This window comes from Nicotiana tomentosiformis, chromosome 7, assembly GCF_000390325.3.
Source record: "Nicotiana tomentosiformis chromosome 7, ASM39032v3, whole genome shotgun sequence".
In the NCBI taxonomy this organism is placed as follows: Eukaryota; Viridiplantae; Streptophyta; class Magnoliopsida; order Solanales; family Solanaceae; genus Nicotiana; species Nicotiana tomentosiformis.
The window spans coordinates 106,659,309-106,679,952 of NC_090818.1; the positions used below are offsets into that span (position 1 = coordinate 106,659,309).

General features: G+C 35.3%; 1 protein-coding gene across 1 annotated transcript; it reads left to right on the top strand.

Annotated features, from left to right (window-relative positions):
* Positions 1 to 15,962: 15,962 nt before the first annotated feature.
* LOC138896157 (uncharacterized mitochondrial protein AtMg00810-like) lies at positions 15,963 to 16,361 on the top strand. The gene has a single exon (XM_070180942.1). It carries the CDS (start codon positions 15,963 to 15,965, stop codon positions 16,359 to 16,361), a length of 399 nt encoding a protein of 132 aa, XP_070037043.1.
* The last annotated feature ends 4,283 nt before the right edge of the window (positions 16,362 to 20,644 follow it).

Consider the following 20,644-nt stretch of genomic DNA (forward strand, 5'->3'; position numbering starts at 1 on the left):
GGAGGAAGAGTAGACATCCACCATAATTTGACTTTTCTTATAACACTCCCCCTTGGATGTCCATAGATAATGTACCTCGTTAAAACCTTATTAGAAAAAAAAAAACCTATGGAAAAAAAATCCTAGTGAGGAAAAAAGAGTACACATATTTAGAAATACGCATTTTGGTTGCCTCGTTAAAAACCTTGCAAGGAAAACCCAGTGGGACAAAACCTTGTAAGGAAAAAAGAGTACAACGCGTATTAACTCCCCCTAATGAGAGCATCAATTCACATCCTTGAGCCTTCGCATCCCAATCTTGTACACTAGTTTCTTGAAGGTTGACGTCGGTAGAGATTTGGTGAACAAATCGGCCATATTATCACTTGAACGGATCTGTTGCACATTGATATCACCATTCTTTTGAAGATCATGTGTAAAAAAATAACTTTGGTGAAATGTGCTTTGTCCTATCCCATTTTATGAATCCTCCCTTCAATTGGGATATGCATGTTGCATTGTCTTCATACAAAATTATGGGTAGTTTGTCACACTTCAAACCATATTTGTCTCGAATAAGGTGTATTATAGACCTCAACCATACACATTCTCGACTTGCTTCATGAATAGCAATTATCTCATCATGATTAGATGAAGTAGTCACGATTGATTGCTTAGTCGATCTCCAAGATATGGCAGTGCCTCCATATGAAAACACATAGCCTGTTTGAGATCGAACCTTTTGTGGGTCATATAAATACCCAGCATCGGCATAACCAACAAGATCGGAACTGTAATCATTTTCATAAAATAATCCCATACCGATAGTCCCTTTTAGATATCGCAATATATGTTTGATTCCATTCCAATGTCTCCTTGTAGGAGCAGAGCTATATCTTGTTAAGACATTAACTGAAAAAGTTATGTCAGACCTTGTAATGTTAGAAAGATATATTAGTGCACCAATTGCACTAAGATATGGTACGTCAGGACCAAGAAGCTCTTCATTATTTTCATGAGGTCGGAATGGATGTGCTTTATCCATATAAAATCGCTTTAAAATTATTTTAGTGTATGTTGATTGATGGACAAAAATTTCATCTTTCATATACTCAATTTGTAGACCAAAGACAAAATTTTATCTTTCCAAGATTTCATTACAAATTCTTTCTTTAGATAGTCTATTACTTTAGGAAGCTCTACTGCTTTAGGAAGCTCCCTAGGAGTTCCAATGATATTTAAATCATCAACATACACGGTGATTATAACAAATTTAGATCCAGATCTTTTTATAAAGACACAAGGACAAATTGAATCATTCTTATACCCTTCTTTCAACAGGTACTCACTCAGGCGATTATAGCACATGTGCCCTAATTGTTTCAATCCGTATATGGATTTTTGAAGCTTTATTTAATAAATTACTTGGAAACCTTAATATGCTTCAGAACAATTTAAATCCTTCAATGATTTCCATTATACGCATATCACGTTTTTCTTGTATTGCCAGATTAAAACCTGAAATGGCGACATCCACCACAGGAGAACATGTCTCTATATAATCAATGCCAGGATATTTGCAAATCTTCTTGTGACACAAGTCGTCTTTATGTCTATCGACTTGACCTTTTTTTTTTCGCACAAGAACACATTTATACCTCAACTGGCTTTATATTTTCAGGTGTTGGGACTATCCGTCCAACTTCATATTTTTCATGTGAAATTAATTTTCATTGCGTATTTTTCATTTGGCCAATTATTTATCTGTCCAAATTTTATGACAGATTTGAGCTCAAGATCCTCGTCAATATTAATAATATTGAGCGCTACATTATATTAACAATATCGTCGACGATCATTTTATATCGGTTCTACTATTATTCAATAAAGACATAACTTATTGAGATCTCTTTATCTTATTATTTTCAGGTACCTGAGCCTCTCCCATGAGGTCTTATGAAGTGTTATGTCGTGGTGCTCTTCTAGAGCACTTGCCTCCTTATTATGACCATCTTGAACATTTGCTCCTCTCCTTCTTCAAGGAGTTTTATCTTTGGAACCGATTAGTCTATTATGCTTTATGCATGCCATGGACTCTATTCATTATGGACTTTATTTTATTTGGAGCATTAGCAGCTTAATATGACATTTAGCTTTGGGTCAGCAAATACGCCCGACAATATTTTGCAAATGAATTATCACTTGAACTTCAAGTTCACATTTTCTCGTACAGGGATCTCGATGTACTCATAATAATTCATTACATGCATTACTTTTTCAGCTGCCCATTTTCTCCCCCTATTGTTGGGATCACCAACACATATCCCTAGCCTTATTTGGGATCCATCTTTGTGCACTGTGGTGGAACAATTAAATCATATAGCATATTCATATTTGTAGATGAAAATTATTTGGTTCCTAACCCTGAACCGATTGTGATAGGGAGAACTTATCATAACTTGGCTAGATGCTTACAAGTGCTGTTGTATATTAAATAATACATCAAATACCAAATTTTATTTTGGCAATTTTGTTCTCATAACCAATGGTTTAGATATAATTGGAGGCATACAATTTCTACTAAACCAACTTGGATTTAAACCAGTATTATCAAGATAAATCATCATAATTTATATTCTGGAACTGTGCTCTAATAATTTGAGCAATCAATCTTGCAAAAGCCAAACTACAAGTTGATAACAAATGCACATGTGACCATAAAATAGATGCATATATGAAAATCATATAATAGTAAACGGTCCACATGGAAGGTGACTGGGCCCATATATTTATCACCTTTTATTCATTCTAGAAATCAAGGGATTCAATCCCTAACCTTAACTGGTATATCATGAGAATAAGCAGTACAAGAGAATTCTTGAAGAATCTTATATTTCTTCAATATATGCCAATGTAATTCTCAATTAATTTTTTCGCATCATAATTGAACCGAGATGGTCAAACGGTCATGCCAACTAATATTTATTTCAGTAAACCTCTAGTTTACTTGTGGCTTGTGATTGCATCATCATGCTTATACTTGTGTAGTACAAATAAAAGAAAAGTCAGGTAACCTTTCATATTTATCCGGTATGATTATAGTAATATAAAGATATTCAATCTTCTTTTCATTTATAGTCTCAATATGCCAACCACTTTGGCTAATATATTTATAAATCAAAATATTTCTTTTGAGACTTACTACAATATTAATGTTATGAACAATTTCATTCATCCGGGTAGTAACAAATTAGTTCTTTCAGAGCTCTTAACTATTTTTGTACTACAAGATCTTTTGTCACACCATCCATATAATGAATGTCTCATTCACAAAGAGAATCATATCATAATAATTGTAATGTTCAAAATCATCACAAGCAAAATAATTTTTTTTTTTTGCTTTAATTTTACTTTTAATAACTTTCATAAGGTATGACAAAATATATTTTGGCGTATCATATGCATGCGACCAATGATATATTTATGTAACTACACAATAATATTCATTATCTTTCTTTGTCTCAAACCTCCCTTAGAGGTGAGTTGTAGTATTTATCCAACTATGCACAAGTACATTATTATGCATAATCTTTATCATATATATATATTTTCACATTCACTTTCAGGAATGAGTATGCAATCTCAATGTTTATCACAAGTCACATTCTCTTCAAAGAATTTCTCCCTTTTTATAATTACCATAGTGATAACTATTATTATTTTGGCCTTTCGCACGCCCACATTCATTGGTCAACCACTTATCTTTATTTAGACTTATCATGCACTGCTATCACATTCACTTCAAGAATGAAGCAAATCAAGTGGGACAAGCTTCATGCTTTTTCATGAAAATTACATTATTTTTTCTTTAGTTATTATTATTATTATCAATATGGTGCATTAGGACTCAAACCCAATGCCTTACCCATATAAAGGCATGCTAGACCATAATGCGTTGGAACTTGAATCCAACGTCTTTTCATCAACTTAGTGTATTGGGACTTGAACCCATTATCTTACCCTCAAACTTTGGCATAATGGGCCAAAATTCACTAGGACTCGTACTCGAGCCTTTAAAATATTATTACTTCATAATTATAGGCATAAGTAAATTAACTTTCAAGAAGACATATATAACTATTTCAATCTTGAAACAGTTCCTCTGCAACAAAAATGCTAGTAAGGATATATGCCATGTTGTTTTCAAATGATACAATCACTTTTATATTTTAATAAATTAATTAGGGAAAAGGTGCAGATAACCTATAACCACTTATATTTCAAAGACTATAAGAATTTCACCAAAAAAATCCAATACGGAGGAATGAGCCTTATGTTTTCAGCAAAAATATTTAAGGCTTAATGCATAACTGTGACTATTATAAATTATAACTATAGTGAGTTTATATTAATTGTATATTCGAATGCCAAATTTGCAAGGTACTGTAAAATCGCCTACATATTTGATAATTTTGCTTTCAATAAAATACATCATATGATGGTAAAAATATTATTACTAAATTACCTTAATAATTATTTATCATAGTATGTAAAATGTCAGAACATATATATACGTTAGAATATTATCTTTGTCCTATAAGAGATGTAGCAAATAAAGACATACCTTTCCAGTTCTTTATTTCACTGGATACAATTGAAAAAAATATTTTTACTAAACACTGCACATACAGTTAATGCAAAGATATGAAAATATGAATGGGTTTAGATGGATGTAAAACTTATCTTTGTATTATCATCCAAGACATTTTTTATTGTACTTGATCTCATTGTCTGCTTATAACTTACATAGTCTTGACATAGAAGATTATGAAATGAGCAATTCGTGCTGATAACGTGTTATAAAATAAAAGCAACTTAGTAAAACATGAACAAGACATGTTGTTATGAAATAAAAATAATTTAGTAAAACATGAACAAGAAATGGAGATAGAGAGAAGGAAGAGATTTTCTTCTTCAATTGTGTGTATTTTCCTATCTATTACAAGGCCTTTATATAGGTATAAAAAGTGAAGAAAAATATGTCATTGAATATATCATTAAGCATAGAAATATGTCATTGAATATGTCATTAAGCATTTGAGAAGATCATGGAGGAAGAGTAGACATCCACCATAATTTGACTTTTCTTATAACATTTTCAACTCTTTGGTGAATGTTAGATGGCATCTTGATTCAACATGTCACGTGGATGGTTGGATTTTTTTGAACTTTTTCAATTTATTTAAAAGTATTTACAAGTCAAGACCTTGCTGATAATGATTTACACCAACAAAAATAAAAAGATCTACACCAACTTGCTTGACTAATGGTCCAAGTTGATGGCATAGCTCCCCCACATGGCTCTGAAATATGATCGATTAGTTTTTAATTTTGGATTAATTATTAACCATTAAAATATGCCAGCTTGAGATCATAAACTGGTAATTTACTGACACAAAACCGTAGTAAGCACATGGGCTGCTGAGGGTTGGTGAGGTTTGAACGGGTAATGTGGAGATAGTTTTCAAGGAACATTAGTGAACAAATAAATGATTTTACCAACATATTTACTAGGACCAACTAATTAGTAGTAATATGTATTTTTGCTGTATCTGTAAGCTAAGTTAGCCCAAACTTTTGCATTATTTTCTAGGGCTTGATATTTTAAGCGAATCATTACGCAATATTTGCTACATAGGAATGAAACTTTCGCATGGCTCTGGTTTCTTATGACATGTTATGATGAAGTATATATATATATATATATATATATATATATATATATATATATATATATATATATACGCGCGTAATTTTTATGAGATATTACATGTCCCATCGTCATAATGTATAGAGGCTACGAGGAATGTTAGCTTTTATTATTGTCACCTGGCTGGCACACCAAATGGTCCAAACAAACAAGAGAAGTGTGGCATCACGTTTCTCAGACAAGCTATTTTAAAAAAACAATTAAGACTCAGTAAAGGTTCAATTTTATCCAGCAGCATTTCGTAGTTCAACTTTAGTTTGATAATTGTGTCTAAGTTCTATTCATCCGTCCCATTGTGTGATACTCTTTACTTTTTAATCAATTCAAAAGAAATAACATGTTTATATATTGAATAAAAAATTACTTTAAAATATCAATTATACCCATAACGAGATAAGTAAAATCAATATTTATGACTTATTTTAGATAATAAGTTTCAAAAAATTTCATTTCTTTTTAAAATTTTACGTTCACTCAAACACCATCACGTAAACGGAGGGAATACATTTTAATACATCCATGGTCCACTCGTAATGCTTCGTTGATCGCTCCAAAGTTCAAGCCATTAACTCTATGAAATCGGCGAAAACTTCAATGTATTTATTGAGGGAATTTTTTTGTCGAATCGGACTAACAAGTGGTCCAATTTTCAGTTTTTCACTTCCAGACGAATTATCTAGTTTGTGACCAGACAATTTATTGCGAAAAATGGGATTCTAATGATCCTCTATACGTTTCTACACATACTAAAGAAAGCGTAAAGATGGCAAAATCACATGCTGGAAATTTGTGTGAAAAGTTAGATCTTGACTAGTATTGGCTAAAATAAAAACTAGAAAACCGATAAAGAAAAATGTTGGGCTGAATAAGTTTGTTTGGATGATTGACAAAGAAATACATGCATGAACCAGGTCCATACATAGTGTACATAGGGAACGGACAAATTCAAGCACAAGACATGCACGTGAAAGAGATAAGTATAAGTGGTTATATCTGATATCTCTTGAACGAAAATGTTGCATAATTGATAAGGAGATATCTACTTGAAGAGAACTCTATCCTAGATAAAGGAAGAGTTCGAAGTTGGAGATAACTAGAACTCTCCCACCATGGAAGAGTATATCATTAGAACTTTAGTTAATCCTTATTCTACTAACTCTATATATATCAGTTGTGTTCTATTTTACAGGTACGCACAAACGCTGAAGTTAAACAAGAGTTGAGAGCAAAATAGCAAGGTATTTTGCAAGCCATTCCTGTGTGATTCAAGTGTGCGAACCTGAAGTTACATGAACCAAATAGAAGAATCAATTCCACGTGTCTGTCTTTTATTCTAGTTTCATTGTAGTAGGGCTTCTTGAGTTGTACCTTTCAACTTTATCTAGAAGCATTTGTACTAGGTACTCTGAGTGTATTGTTCAAGTTAGAGTTAACTTGAAATCATCGCAACAGCCTAAGGTTGGTTGCCACAACCCAAAGAAGAAGAAAAGTTCAAGTGTTAAAGTCCCTGGAACTGCTAGGGCACACAAGAAGAGAAAGGCTGCCTCTTCTATCCCTGTAGAGACTCCTCCTACAAGAGGAAGAGCTACAAGGAGTCGGAAGAAGCAGAGTGAGGCTGAACTTGAAAGGGCCTTAGAAGAGAGTAAAACAAAAGCTGCTGCAAAGGGAAAGAAGAAAGTGAGTGAACCAATTGAGGCAATTGAGATTGAGGAGATGGACCTGTTCCTTCACGATAAAAACGAGGCAGAGGAGGTGGAGGTTGTGACTCCAAAAGCGAAGAAAAGAAAAACTTCTTAAAAGAAGTCCCCTTCAAAGACTGTTGATACAAAGCCTTCTTCCTTGACAAAAAGAATCAGGTCTGCCAGGAAATCATGAAAATTACAAGTAGTGGAAGAAGAGAGTGAAGAAGAAGAGGAAACTGATGAAGTACAGGACAAAACAATGAAGCTTGGAAAAAGAACAATTTTGAAGGGTAGACTCCTCAGGGACTTGGAGGAGGAAAGAATGGTGATGCTGTTGGAGAAGGTAGAATTTCAGGGATGGAATGACATGGTTCTTCAGATGGAAGGAAAACTAGCCAGAGCAGAAATTGTGGAGTTCATGGCTAACTGTGTGATCAAGAATGGCAGGGTAACCAGTGTAGTGAAAGGGGTGACTGTGATCTTTGATGCCAAGGAACTGGGAGAAATTCTAGGGGTACCTGCTGAAGGGTACAATGATTACAAGAAGCTGAAATGGCCAAGCCTAGAAAACCTACCTACCTCCCTTGCCATTACAAGGAAATTTACTAACAATGACTTAGAGCTATAACCCAAGGTTGTGTACAAAAGTGAGATCAAGCCTGCCCACAAGCTGCTCTTTGAATTTGTCAACAATGTTGTTCTGCTCAGGTAGAAAAGAAGGCACATTGCAACCTTCATGGACCCGGTCCTTATAGAGTACCTGGGTAGTGAGAGGCAGTTCAATTGGCCGGGTTTATCATCCAGCTCCTTGATAGGGTACTCGCTGGCACCAAAACTTATGCCATACCCTATGGGTTCATTCTCACAGCTATGCTTGCTCACTTTAAGGTTCCCCTCAATAAATAGGATGTTAATACAAGCAAAGATCACTTTGGGTCAAACACCTTGATTGCCTGTGACTATGAAGTTCATGCTACTCCCAAAGAACCTGGTTCATCCAAGAGGGTGCTTGTGAACAGCAAAGTGAGAGTCTTGAAGCAGGAGAGTAGGGCTAAGGATGCTGAGATTGAGAGGCTGAAGAAAAGAATGGCTGAAGTAGAATCTGAGAGGGATGCTCTCAGGACTGAGCTTGGAAACGAAAAGGAGAAGAATGAAGGAATTCTTCATGACATGTTGAAGCTGCTTCAGGCCAGAAACCAAGAACCTGGTCCTTCCTAGACTTAAACCCTTCCTAGCCTAGTTATAAAAGCAGTGACCCGGATGGTATATTTGTTTTTTGTCTTTTTGCTCATGGTGCAGTACTTTTATTTCCTTCTATGCTTTGTGGATGACTCTCATAAATTATAATCACTGCTTTTGCTCTAATTATTTACTGATTGTTCTTAGATGGCTAATATCCTTAGATTGATAAGCGATACTTGACTTCATGATTGCATTTGAAGTAGCCTAAATGGCATGAGTAAGATCTGCTAAAATCTGATTATCTAACATAATTATGCAACTTTTCGATGATGCCAAAAGAGGGAAGGTAGGTTGTGCTTTTTTACTTTGGTCTGTGATGTTTATAACCTAATGAACCTGGTCCTTGATGATTTGTGGCTTTAAAATGAAAAATGTTCTAACATTTTGTTGAAGTTGAGCTGAGTTGAAATAATTTCTTGCTTATGAAATGCACAAAGTTTGTCATCATCAAAAAGGGGAATTTGTTGGCCTGAATAAGTTTGTTTTGATGATTGACAAAGAAACACATGCATGAACCAGGTCCATACACAGTGTACACAGGGAACAGGCAGATTCAATCACAAGACATGCACGTGAAGGAGATAAGCATAAGTGATTATATCTGATATCTCTTGAACGAAAAGGTTGCATAATTGATAAGGAGTAGGACTCCTTACTTGAAGAGAACTCTATCCTAGATAAGGGATGAGGTATAAGTTGAAGATACCTAGAACTCTTCCTCCATGGAAGAGTATAACATTAGAACTCTAGTTAATTCTTATTCTACTAACTCTATATATATCAGTTGTTTTCTCTTTTACAGGTACGCACAAACATTGATGTTAAACAAGAGTTGAGAGTAAAATAGCAAGGCATTTTGCAAGCTATGATTCAAATGTGCGAACCTGAAGCTACATGAACCAGATAGAAGAATCAGTTCCAAGTGTGTGTCTTTTATTCTAATTTCATTGTAGTAGGTCTTTTGAGTTGTACCTTTAAGCGTTATCTAGAAGTACTTGTACTAGGTACTCTGAGTGTATTGTTCAAGTTAGAGTTAACTTGAAATCGTCGCAACAGCCTGAGACTGGTTGCCACAAAGGGTAAGAGGTAATTCCTAGGTTTACAAGAGTTTTCTAAACACTGTTTTTGGCTCAGTAATTTAGTGGATTGTTGGAAAAAATCCTACTGGGAAGTAGGTCATGGTTTTTTTATTCCTTTTGAGCCTGGTGTTTTCTACGTAAAAATACTTGTGTTCTTTACTTTATGCATTTACTATTCCGTAATTGTAGTGTAAGGAACGCATAGAAGAACCACGTCCTTCTATAATCTATGCACGCGTAAAATTGGACAACGCACAAATTACCCCCCTCTTGTATGGTATTGAAGTGCAAAATATCAGTAAAGGAAGCATGGAAATGCCGAAAGTAATAAGGAATGCTTGAAAATAGAATTGAATTGGACTGATTGTTGTGTAGTGATTGGGTAATGTCCATTAATGTACAAGGTAGTGAATATGCTCAAAGCCATGAACATGCTCAAAGCCACTATCTGAATATGCTCCAAGTTCTGTATATAAAAACTTAGATACGATCTAGCTGAGATGAGATGGGCTGGTGTTAGGATCAAAATAATCCGATATCATGTGGAAGCTAATAAAGTACACTCTCAACGACGATAAATTAGACAACAAAAGAGAAATATACCCAAAAGAGACACTAACATTAACGTGATTCAGCCAATTGACCTACATCCATAGGCGGAGATGAGCAATCTACTATATAAAAGAGAATATAAAATATCAAAAGAACAATCTCATAAGGAGGCACACACAAATAGTAGTCTAACACTTGTCTCAACTCTCCCACCCCCTCCCCCCCCCCCCCAAAAAAAGACTCTCAAAATCCTTATTGCTATATTAGGATGCTATTAAATGAGAAAGAAGGATTCTCAACTTATAGAAGTCCAAAAATTTTTCCTCCAAGAAAAAAAACTAGACAAGTATAAAAGATTTATAATTTAAGAAAAGAAAATTCTAATAAGTAAATATATTGCCCTTCATACAAGAGATATGAAAATAAAATATGGTAAGAAAATCAAGGCAAAGTCTCATTAGATGGTGCACGACGTATTTGGCTTACCGTTAGGGGCTGATGTAGGGTGTTAGTTATGGATTCATTCGAATAGCTTTGGCTCAAATTTTGTATGTATTAAAAACTCAGTAAGTAAGTACAAATTTATTGTAGAATCTCGAATTGGAATTCATAAAGTTTAAATCTTGAATCTGTTAGATATATATTTTAATGATAGACAATAACATAATTCTACTTGTAGGAAACCAATTTCAAAGAAGGATGTCATAAGAATTGGAAAGATTATAGCAGAAGACCTGAAAGCAAGAATCAAGGAGTCAAACGTGTAAGTGAAGATACAAAGGTAAGAATCAAGGAGTTAAATTGTTGTGACCGCGTGTATTATGGAAAACGGATACTCGATTCAACTATTTACGGAAGACATCAATCAATCAGCATAGAAGATCAATCAATCAGTGTAGAAGATCAATCAATCTACATAAAAGATCTACATAGAATATTCATCTCAATGGCTTGCAAGGAAAAGTACATCAAGGAAGCAACGAAAGGAAAGTCAGTCTATTCTTGGAAGAAAACCATCTTGATTGATTTTGAGAATTAACTCCCTTGGGTTGCCTTTCAATCATTACACTATCACGGCGTGAAAAATAGAGACCAACTTGTTATATGTTCTACAGAAGATGCCAGAAAAGGATATACTTTGATCAAATCAATTTCAATCTATTTGTTCTACTTCAAACAAGCATTGTAGTCTGTTATAGATTTCTTGTGTAACTAGGAAGAGAAGAATGAGAGAAAAGAACACTAGTGAGGCATTGTATCGAGCATAGAGAGAAGAACAAAGTGACAAAGCTGTTGGTGTATAACAACATCAACCCATTTGTACTAAGCCACTTCATACTTGAAAGAGAACACCCTTGCAACCCAAAGAGACTGGACATAGGATTCATTCTGAATTTGAACCAGTATAAAAATATTTTGTGTCATTTATTTTCTGCAATTTATTTTCCATATTCAGTTTTCAAAAGCCCAATCGACTAGAACGCAAGTTAGTTGAGTACCTCGAAAAAGAAAAGAAAAATTACAATTCACCCCTCTCTTGCACTTTCAATTGGTATTAGAGCAGGTCTCACATGTTTTCATAACAACTTGTGAGAAAAGATAATGGCAAATCAAGTAACTATTGGAGCACTCTTTCAAGAAGGAACGTCGCAAGTCAGGCTACCATATTTCAATGGACAACACTTTTCTCACTGAAAAGTGCGAATGGAAATTTATACAAAATCTTATGATGTCAAAGTATAGCGCATTATCAAAAAGGAAAACTACCCACTACCAGCTGCAGCTCAACCACCCGTTGACCCTGAGGATATATATATCAATACATAGACGAGCAAATGGCTATTGTTCAAGTCAACGCTAAGGAACAAAACTTTCTTTATAATGCCATTAGTGGAGAAGAGTATGAGAAAATTTCAAGCTGTGACACCGCCAAGGAAATGTGGGACAATTTGGAAGTCACCTATGAAGGAACCAATAAAGTGAAAGAAACCCGGATAAATCTATTGGTTCATGATTATGAACTCTTCCAAATAAAATAAGAAGAATCTATTGAGGAGATATTTGCACGATTCAGTAAAATCATTGGCGATATAAAAGTTTGGTAAACCCTACTCAAACGGTGATCAAGTTTGAAAAATCCTGCGAAGTCTGCCTACTACCTATAAGACCAAGGCAATTGCACTCCAATCTCAAGATCTAGACAAACTTTCGTCTGATGAACTACGAGGAGATCTTATAGCATTTGAGAAAACCCATCTCAAGAAAACTCGCCAGGAAGAAAAGAAGAAAATAATTGCTTTCAAAACTACAACTGTGGGACCTGAAAATGAGGTTGATAATGATCCATAAGCTCTTGAAGAAGAAATCGCCATGGTGTTAAGAAACATGAATACATTGATGAGAAGATACATAAACACAAAGAAAGGAAGGATGTCATCCAGACGAACCAGGCAATACAATGAACAAGATAAAAATGGTAGACAATGCTTTGAATGTAGAAGGTATGACCATATTCAAGCTGAATGCCCAAAACTTAAGAGGAAAATCTCCAGAGGATTCAATAAAAACAAATCCTTCGGAAGCTGTAGTGATGAAGATAGTTCAGAACACGAAGAAATAGAAAATCTGTGCTTCATGACCATCTTGCAAAATGACATGAACAGATACTCTGGTTGTTGGACTGATGAAGATGCATCAGACGATGAATGCAAAGAAGATACTGAAAACTGTTTCATGGAACGAGGTGAAACAAGCGAGGTAAAATCATATGACTGTGATAGATGTAATGAATTGTAGGATATTCTTGACCTTACCCTGAAGGTGTCTCAATTTTTTTTGAATGAATTAAGGAGACTCAATAGGGGAAATAAGGACTGGGAACTTAAGCTTGAAGTCTGTGAAATCGAAAGAGATGTACTTCAAGATAAAGTTCAGGAATTACAAATGCAAATTAATGGCATGCGCAAATCCACCAGTCATAGTTCTGTCAAATCTAACCAGGCAACTTACAAGTCAACTAGAAAAGGACTGTCTAGAACTGAGTCCACAAGTACTAACACAAGTGAGAGATCAAAAACTGGATCAACCCATGTGTGTCATTAATGTAACAAAGTTGGACATAAATACCCTTTTTGTAGATTTCGTAAATCTAATATTTCGGGATGGATTTTGAATATCCAAAAATAATACTGATTTCAGTAGAACTAACCAACAAGCACCCAAACAAGCTTGGGTACCTAAAAGAATGTGATAATTCTATTTTGCAGGAAGACCACAGAAAGCGTCAGAAAGGAAAATGATATTTAGACAGTGCGTGTTCCAGTCACATGACGGGTGACAAAAATCTGTTCAAAGAAGTCACAAAAATAAATGGAGGAAATGTCAAATTTGGATATGATTCAAGAGGAAAGATAGTTGGTACCGGCACAGTTCTATACAACAATAATTGTGATATTATAGAGGTATATCTTGTAGATGGACTCAACTACAATCTCTTGAGTATAAGTTAACTGTGTGATTTGGGGTACGAAGTTAAATTCAAGAAAATAAGATGTGCTATTGAAGACGAGGAAGGTAAAATCATTCTTCCTGTTAAAAGGTATGGAAACATCTACGTTCTTGATGGCATTGAAAATCTAGATAGTCATATTTGTTTAGCATCCATATCTGATGATTCATGGCTTTGGCATAAAAAACTTGGTCATGCATGCATGCATCTAATTGAGAAACTCTCTAAGCATGATTTAGTTATTAGTCTTCCCAAGCTCAATTTTTCTAGAAATCATATATGTGATGCATTTTAAATTGGTAAGCAAACTAGAAACCCTTTCAAAATCATAGACATTGTGTCTACTACCAAGCCTTTACGATTGCTTCATATGGACTTGTTTGGACCCACTAGACCTTCCAGCATTGGAGGTAAATAATATGCTTTTGTTATTGTTGATGACTACTCACGTTTTATATGGGTGATTTTCTTATATCATAAAGATGAAGCATTGAAAATCTTTGAGATTTTCTGTAAAAGAAGTGAACGAGAAAAGGGGCAACTTGTCACAACCATTTAAAGTGATCATGGAGGAGAATTTGAAAGCAGATCTTTTGAAGAATTATGCAACGATTAGGGATACACTCATAATTTCTCAGTACCAAGGTCACCACAATAAAATGGAGTGGTTGAATGTAAAAACATAACTCTGCAGGATTTGGCAAGAACCATGATACTAGAACATTCCCTTCCGAATCACTTCTGGGCAGAAGCAGTTAGCACAACTTGCCACATTCTCAACAGGTGCTTAATTCGACCTATTTTGAAGAAGACTCCATATGAACTATGGAAAGGTAAGAAACCCAACATTGGACACTTTCACCCCTTTGGAAGGATATTCTTTGTCCACAACAATGACAAGGATAATCTTGGTAAGTTTGACCCAAGAAGTGATGAAGGCATATTTCTCGGCTACTCGAATAATAGTAGATCTTTTAGAATCTACAATAAGCGTACCTTATGCGTAGAAGAATCAGTCCATATTATTTTTGATGATAATAGCTCTTTGGCCGATAAAGGAGATTTTGCAGGTAATGAAGAGATCAGTCAAAATCAACCAAAGATCAATGAACTAAAGACTTCAAATGAATCTGCTGACAGTACGACTGAAATCCTAAAGTCGATTAATGAAGTCATCAGTGAGCATGATCAACCTCAGAATGAATTGGCTGATCAACATTTTGAAGTAGTACCAAATGAATGGAGAATCAAACCAAAATATCCTCAATTGAAAATCTAACTGATGGAATGAAAACAAGAAGAGCTTTAAAGAAAAAGTCTAACATCGCACTCATATCCCAAATAGAGCCAAAGAAAGTTGATGAATCTTTGAAAGACTCAAGTTGGGTACATGCTATGCAAGAGGAACTTGATCAGTTTGACAAAAATCAAGTTTGAACATTGGTGCCAAACCAACAAATGCAGCAAATCATAGGAACCAAATGGGTATTCTGGAACAAACTGAATGAAGAAGGTAAAGTTATCCGGAACAAAGCAAGGCTAGTTGCTCAGGGATACTCTCAACATGAAGGAGTCGACTATGATGAAACCTTTACTCTGGTAGCCCGGTTAGAATCAATTCATATCTTATTAGCATATGCCTCTTTTAAAGGTTTTAAACTATTTCATATGGATGTTAAAAGTGTATTTTTAAATGGCTTCATTGATGAGGAGGTTTATGTTAAACAACCTCCTGGTTTTGAAAATTTGCAGTTTTTTAATCATGTATTTAAGTTGACTAAGGCTCTCTATGGGCTAAAACAAGCACCTAGAGCTTGATATGAAAGACTAAGCTCATTTTTGGTTAGTCATGGAATTTCGAGAGGTATGATTGATACTGCTATTTTCATCAAAAGATCATCTTCAGGAAATCTCATTATTCAAATCTATGTTGATGATATTATATTTGGAAGTGCTAACTTTGTTTTATGCAATGAATTCTCACATTTAATGCAAAGTGAGTTTGAAATGAGCATGATGAGAGAATTGAATTTCTTCCTTGGACTTCAAATTCATCAATCAGATGAAGGGATCTTTATATGTCAGACAAAGTACACAAAGGAGCTAATACAAAAATTCAGAATGAGCAATGCCAAGGCAATTAGACTCCCATGAGTCCAGCTATATCTCCTGACAAAGATGAAGAAGGGAAACCAGTAGATGAATCAAAATATCGTGGAATTATTAGTTCTCTACTTTATTTAACTGCTAGTCATCCTGACATAATGTTTAGTGTATGCAGATGTGCCAGGTTCCATGCAGCTCCCAAGGAGTCACATTTAACAGTTGTGAAGCAAATTATTAGATATCTTATTGGAACTACATCACATGGATTATGGTATCCACGCTTTAATAATTTTGAGCTTGAAGATTTTTCAGACGCAGATCTTACCGGTGATAAAGATGACAGGAAAAACACAAATGGAACTTGTGAACTACTTGGCAAATCATTTATTTCATGGAACAGTAAGAAACAGGGAACAATTACACTGTCTACAACTGAAGCTTAATACATTGTCATTGGACAATGTTGTGCTCAACTACTTTGGATGACTCATCAACTAAGTGATTATGATCTCTCATTTAAGCCTGTTAAAATTTTCTGTGATAATTCTAGTGCTATTTCTCTTTCAAAAATTCCTGTGCATCATTCTAAAGCAAAGCATATAGATATCAAGCATCATTTTATTATAGACCATCTTCCTAAGGGGAGTGACATTGAATTATCATTTGTTAACACGAAAAATCAATTAGCTGATATTTTTACTAAACCTCTTCTAGAGGATAGGTTTCAAACCCTTAGAGATTTACTTGGCATTATTACATTTTCCAAATGAGGCATTGATTTTGTTTTTGTACTTCAAAGATTGCGTGTCAAAATAACTTTGGTAGAAAATATTTTGTACTGTATTACTTCATTATTACTGCCTGCATCATTTATTATGCGCCTCCGTTTTTAGCACTTATTTCTGCCTTTTTAGTTTATCGAGATAGGAATTGAATCAACTAGTCACGTCTATTGCCGTTATCTGCTCTGTCAGTCATGTCGATTCAGTCTCGTTGCTTCACTTCAATCTCCATCTCTGTAAGTCCGCCTCTCCTTTTAAGTTCTATTTATACATCCTTCATTCATCCTCTTTAATGGCTAAAGCTTCGAAAAATCTCTCAGCATCCACTCGCAAAAGCACCCGGTCCAAAGCGAAACCCATTTCTCAACCATCAGAACCAGTCACTATTGGATCTGACCACTCTGAGGGTTTCTTTTCTTCTCAAGAAATCCTCTCCGATGATGCTCGGACATAAAAAGCACTAGAAAAATGACCCATGGAAGAAGGAGCATAAACGTTCACTCCAAAGAAGGTGAAGATAGACCTGGACATTGTACTGGATTTCGAACTGAACTATTGAGATTCTCCCAACAAAGATAAGTTTATCTCCTTCAAAGGTAAGTCAATTGCTCATGTAAGGATCATCAATTTGGAAGAGATGGAAGCCCTAAATTGCAAGTAAATGATTTCTTCACTTTTCAAGGTTGGGAAAACTTCTTTGCCCTAACCCCTCCAAAGGTCTATGAAGATTTGGTTCGCATGTTCTATGCAAATTTTCGTTCCCAGAAATCTGATAAAATTGAGTCACTCGTGCTAGGTCATCGTATTATTCTAGACTGTTCTACTTTTGATTTCCTGTTTAAGTGTAAAAGTTCTGGTTATTCTGCCCTGTTTAAAAACTCATGGCCTGATATTTTGAAGTGTTATTTGAACAAGCCAAATAATGTCTTGCTGATTCCCTGTCTGATCCCCTGCCAAATCAATTAGGACCCAGTGATATCAATTTTGAAACCCGTATTCTTGCCACATTTTTGCCACCACCATTATTCCTAGAACTGGTTCCTACACCACTCTATCTCAAAGGGACACCTTTTTGGTCTACTATCTTCTCACCAAGCATAAGGTGAAACTGTCCTCCAGGGTAATAAATTTCGTGATTGAATGTGCTCTAGATCCCTCAAGCCTACCCTACGGGATGGTCATTACTCACCTCCTCTAGGTCTTCAATATCCCTCTCTCAAACTATCCCTATGCATCTATTTACAAGTGCTATAACAAAAAGGGCATTTGTTAGTATGGTATATGTTGCTGTGGATGGTACTTGGATAAAAAAGCAGGAAGTTGAAGCCAAAGTGATCCCCTACAGTTCCAAGGTAATGGTTGATACCTCTCAGACTACAATCAACAATCCAGAGTTGTTTGAAAAGATAGCTTCACTTGATGATAAGCTGATTGCCGTCAAGGAACTACTACTGGCCACCCAGACCTCAGTTGGAGATATCTATGAAGTTGCAAAGGAAACAGGATCTGACGTGTCCAAGTTAAGAATCATGGTGCTGAAAATCGCAAAAAGCAGTGAAAACATTCAAGGAAGTGCATGATCGTGTGGATGAAGTTTCAGTCACAATGAACGCTAGTTTTGATTGTATCAAAGAAGCTATCTGCAACGCCCTTACCTATTTCCTCCGTCGTTAATCTGTGTTAGCTGTTTAGACAATTTCTTTTGGTCTCTCTAGATAATTTTCTTTTGCATATTAATTTTTTGGATACTCTGTGGATGACTGTAATTAAGCATACTGTCTACTAATCTTATCTGCTACTTGTTAACTTTGCTTAGCCTTCTTTTTGATTGATGTCAAATGTGGAGAAGTAGAATATACTAACTTTGCAGGATGCAGGATGTAGTCGACTAATTGAGCAAAAGTCAAATAGAATAATAACTTACAGGATGTGGCTCAGTTGACTGATTGAAGTCAACTACTGGGCATCTGAGTGAGGGGGAGTCGACTCCAAGTACTCAACGTACCTCACAAGTTAAGTGGGAGCCGACTAGAGCAAGAGTCTATAAATATGGAAGTAAAATGAATTAAGTTTTTTTTGTCATCAGAAAAAAGAGGAGATTGTTAGATATATATTTTAATAATAGACAATAACTTAATTCTACTTGCAGGAAACCAATTCCAAAAAAGGATGTCATAAGAATTGGAAAGATTCTAGTAGAAGATCTGAAAGCAAGAATGAAGGAGTCAAACGTGCAAGTCAAGATCCAAAGGCAAGAATCAAGGAGTTAAATTACGGCGACCACGTGTTTTATGGAAAACATATAATCGATTCAACTATTTACGGAAGGCATCAATCAATCAGCATAGAAGATCAATCAATCAGTATAGATGATCTATCGATCTACATAAAAGATCTACAGAGAATATCCATCTCAATGGCTTTCAAGGAAAGGTAAATCAAGGAAGCAACGAAAGGAAAGTCCATTCTATTCTTGGAAGAAAATCATCTTGATTGATTATGACAATCAACTCTCTTGGTTTGCCTTTCAATCATTACACTATCACGCCGTGAAGAATGGAGACTAACTTGTTATATATTTTACATAAGATGCCAAGGAAAGATATACTTTGATCAAACCAATTTCAATCTTTTTTTTCTACCTCAAACAAGCACTGTAGTCTGCTATAGATTTCTTGTTTAACTAAGAAGAGAAGAAAGATAGAAAAGAACATTGGTGAGGCATTGTATCGAGCATAGAGAGAAAAACAAAGTGACAAAGCTGTTGGTGTATAACAACATCAATCCATCTGTACTAAACCACTCCATACTTGAAAGAGAATATTCTTGCAACCCAAGGGTACTGGACGTAGGATTCATTCTGAATCCGAACCAGTATAAAAATATTCTGTATCATTTACTTTCTGCAATTTATTTTTCATATTCAGTTTTCAAAAGTCCAGTCGACTAGATCACAAGTTAGTCGACTATCTCGAAAAAGAAAAGAAAAATTACAATTCACCCCCCGCACTCCATCTCTATTGGCAGTGCTCAACCGCCATCATTTGCTCACCAAGTTGCGATTGAGTAGTTACTTGATCGGGTCCTCCTATTGGTAAAAACCTTGTAAGAGTTATTGAGATGTGGTAACTTCTTTGCTCACTCTCACAGTGTTCTTTATGGGATGTAGACTATGCGTTTCTGGCTGGTCTAATTAGACTTGTGAATTGTAATGGCTGTAGCGTCCAACTGATAGCCTTGTCCTTGATCCACTAGGGGGTGAAATCCAATTGCATATTTAGCTATTTTGGAGCTCAAAATAAAATTTGGTGTTGACAGTATCCAATAGTTTTTTCTTAGAGAAATCATTCCAAAGAAATTCAACAGCTCACTGATTTTACCCCTTGCTGTTGCGCGCCCTCCTTTTTATCAACTTTTGCAACTTGTACGTAGAGGCAAGCACCAGAAGAGATACAGACATGGTAAAACATGAATTACAGAAAACAATGTGTTTTCATCTACAAAGTTCTAGCCAAGAATGGCTGTGGCTCTACTAAGGATCTATAGGCATGACGCAACTGCATTTTCATCTAGACATACAAAAATCACTAGACATAAATTGGTTTTTCCATCTTGAACAAGCACGCGTCTCATCCTATCGCAGATCATCGCCAAGACGCCAATTTACTCATCTTCAATCCTCTTAATTTTCAAGACTGTATCACTTATTCCATCAGTTTGTTTTGCACTCAGGAGAAATAATTTTTATTTCAGGGCTCTAGCCTTTTGTTATGTGGTTTTTCCGTAACCTGAATATGACTTCTATCTAATCGAAAAATGTCTTGCTACATACTCTTCCTGTAATATGTCATACATACTTATCTCACGGCACTGAATATTCAAGCTTGAATGATGACTCAGGTGTCTAATGTTGCATAAATAGACATTTTGAAGAATTCATTAAC

Coding starts and splice junctions, on each gene's coding strand:
- LOC138896157 (XM_070180942.1), top strand. CDS start 15,963: ATGAGTCCAGCTATATCTCCTGACAAAGATGAAGAAGGGAAACCAGTA.